This window comes from Calidris pugnax, unplaced genomic scaffold (genome assembly GCF_001431845.1).
Source record: "Calidris pugnax isolate Ruff unplaced genomic scaffold, ASM143184v1 scaffold188, whole genome shotgun sequence".
Taxonomy (NCBI): domain Eukaryota; kingdom Metazoa; phylum Chordata; class Aves; order Charadriiformes; family Scolopacidae; genus Calidris; species Calidris pugnax.
In genome coordinates this window covers 10,202,498-10,204,000 of record NW_015091257.1, presented here as the reverse complement: position 1 = coordinate 10,204,000, position 1,503 = coordinate 10,202,498, and the positions used below count along the sequence as shown (strand labels likewise).

General features: G+C 64.5%; 1 protein-coding gene across 2 annotated transcripts in view; it reads left to right on the top strand.

Annotated features, from left to right (window-relative positions):
- Positions 1 to 1,503, top strand: part of ARHGAP6 (Rho GTPase activating protein 6) — a 366,400-nt gene that overhangs the window by 179,045 nt on the left and 185,852 nt on the right. The window contains exon 1 of one of the 2 annotated variants that reach the window (XM_014960396.1): positions 984 to 1,099. The exons of the other annotated variant lie outside the window; for it this stretch is intronic. Coding sequence (XP_014815882.1) covers positions 1,055 to 1,099 — 45 coding nt within the window. The 5' untranslated portion in view covers positions 984 to 1,054. Of the gene's footprint in view, positions 1 to 983; positions 1,100 to 1,503 lie in introns of those variants that run through there. 2 annotated transcript variants of the gene reach the window in all.

The following is a 1,503-nucleotide window of genomic DNA, read 5'->3' as shown; positions in this document are numbered from 1 at the left end:
GGGTTTACTGTGCTAACAAAGATTTGTGCAAAGCATTGAAAAATGATTAAAAAGATGGAAGAGGGCTCAGGAAATCATCTAGCCCGTCCCTAGCCTCATTCTGCTGAGGTCATGCCTAACCGAGGGAGGTTTATGTATTTTTAAACACTTCCATTGATGGAGATGCCATAGTCTCCCCCGGGCGAGTCGCACAGAAGTCACTACTAATTATAACACAGCAGAATGCGATTTTCCTTCAGAATTTGTTGCATCTTCTGCAGCTTGTGTGAACGTGGGTGCGCAAAACGAGGAATGGGCTGTGAAGTAGCGCTTCGCTTTCCACAGCCTATGTGTTCGAGAGCCAGTCCTCCCAGATTGTACTTTCTGCAGCTTGTGTGAACGTGGGTGCGCAAAACGAGGAATGGGCTGTGAAGTAGCGCTTTGCTTTCCAAAGCCTACGCGATCGAGAGCCTTGAGCCAGTCCTCCCAAATCGTGTGTTAGAAAAACATGAATTAGAAAGTTAAGTTTTGTTTGCGCCTCTCTCCTTGCCCTTCGGATCCTCCCTTGAGGGACCTGGGGCCGTCCCGCCGAGCTCCAGCTGCTGCTGGCGGTGTGCTTCCCCCGGGGGGACGAGGGGGTCGGGGGTTTGGGCCGGCACCTTGCCCGACGGGACCGGAGACGGCGTCGGGGACCGCCCGGGACGGTGGGAGCCGGGGTTGGGTACCCACCAGCTTCCCTCCTCTCCCCTCCGGACGCCGGTAACCCGCCGGGAGGGCCCGCAGGTGCGGACGGGCTGAGCGGGGGAGTCACCGGGGCTGGGCGGGAGGAGGGAGACCGCCGCCGCTCCTCCTCCTCCTGCCGCCGCCCGGCTCTACCGAGGGGCTGCCGGTTGGCGGGGCGGGGTGGAGGCAGGAGCGGTGAGGAGGAGGAGGAGGAGGAGGAGGAGGAGGAGGAGTTGGGGGGGGGAACGGGCGGGAACCCCCGCGCTACCGCCGCTGCTGTCGCCGCCGTCTGAGGGCAGAGCAGCGCCCAGCGCCGCCGCCGCCGCCGTGTGGAGGGAGCGGCCCCGCGGCCATGGGGGACTCGGTGTTCAGCGAGAAGCCGGCGCTGCGCTACGCGGTGAGTGTGCGGGGCGGGATGGGGCTGCGTGGGGACGGGGGCTTGGGGCAGAGGGGGACGCTGCGTCCACGTGTGCCGGGAGGGGTGAGTCCGTCCGTCCGTCCGTCCGTCCGTCCGTCCGCCGGTCCGTGCGTGTGCGCGCACAGCCGCGGAAGCCGCCGCGGGAGGGTGAGGAGCGAGGGGCTGGGGGGGGACGGGGACCCGCGGAGCTGGGGACTACCCTTCCCGCGTGGGAGTTTGGAGATGACGTGAAAATATATCTCATATATCTCCTATGGATTTAAAAAACCTTAATAAAGAGCGCGGTGAAGCGCCGGCCGCGGAGCAGAGCGGGGCGGTGCGGCCCCTCCGCGGGGGGCGGTTGGGGGGTCCCGGCGGGGTCCCGGCAGCCCGGGCCAGCACCA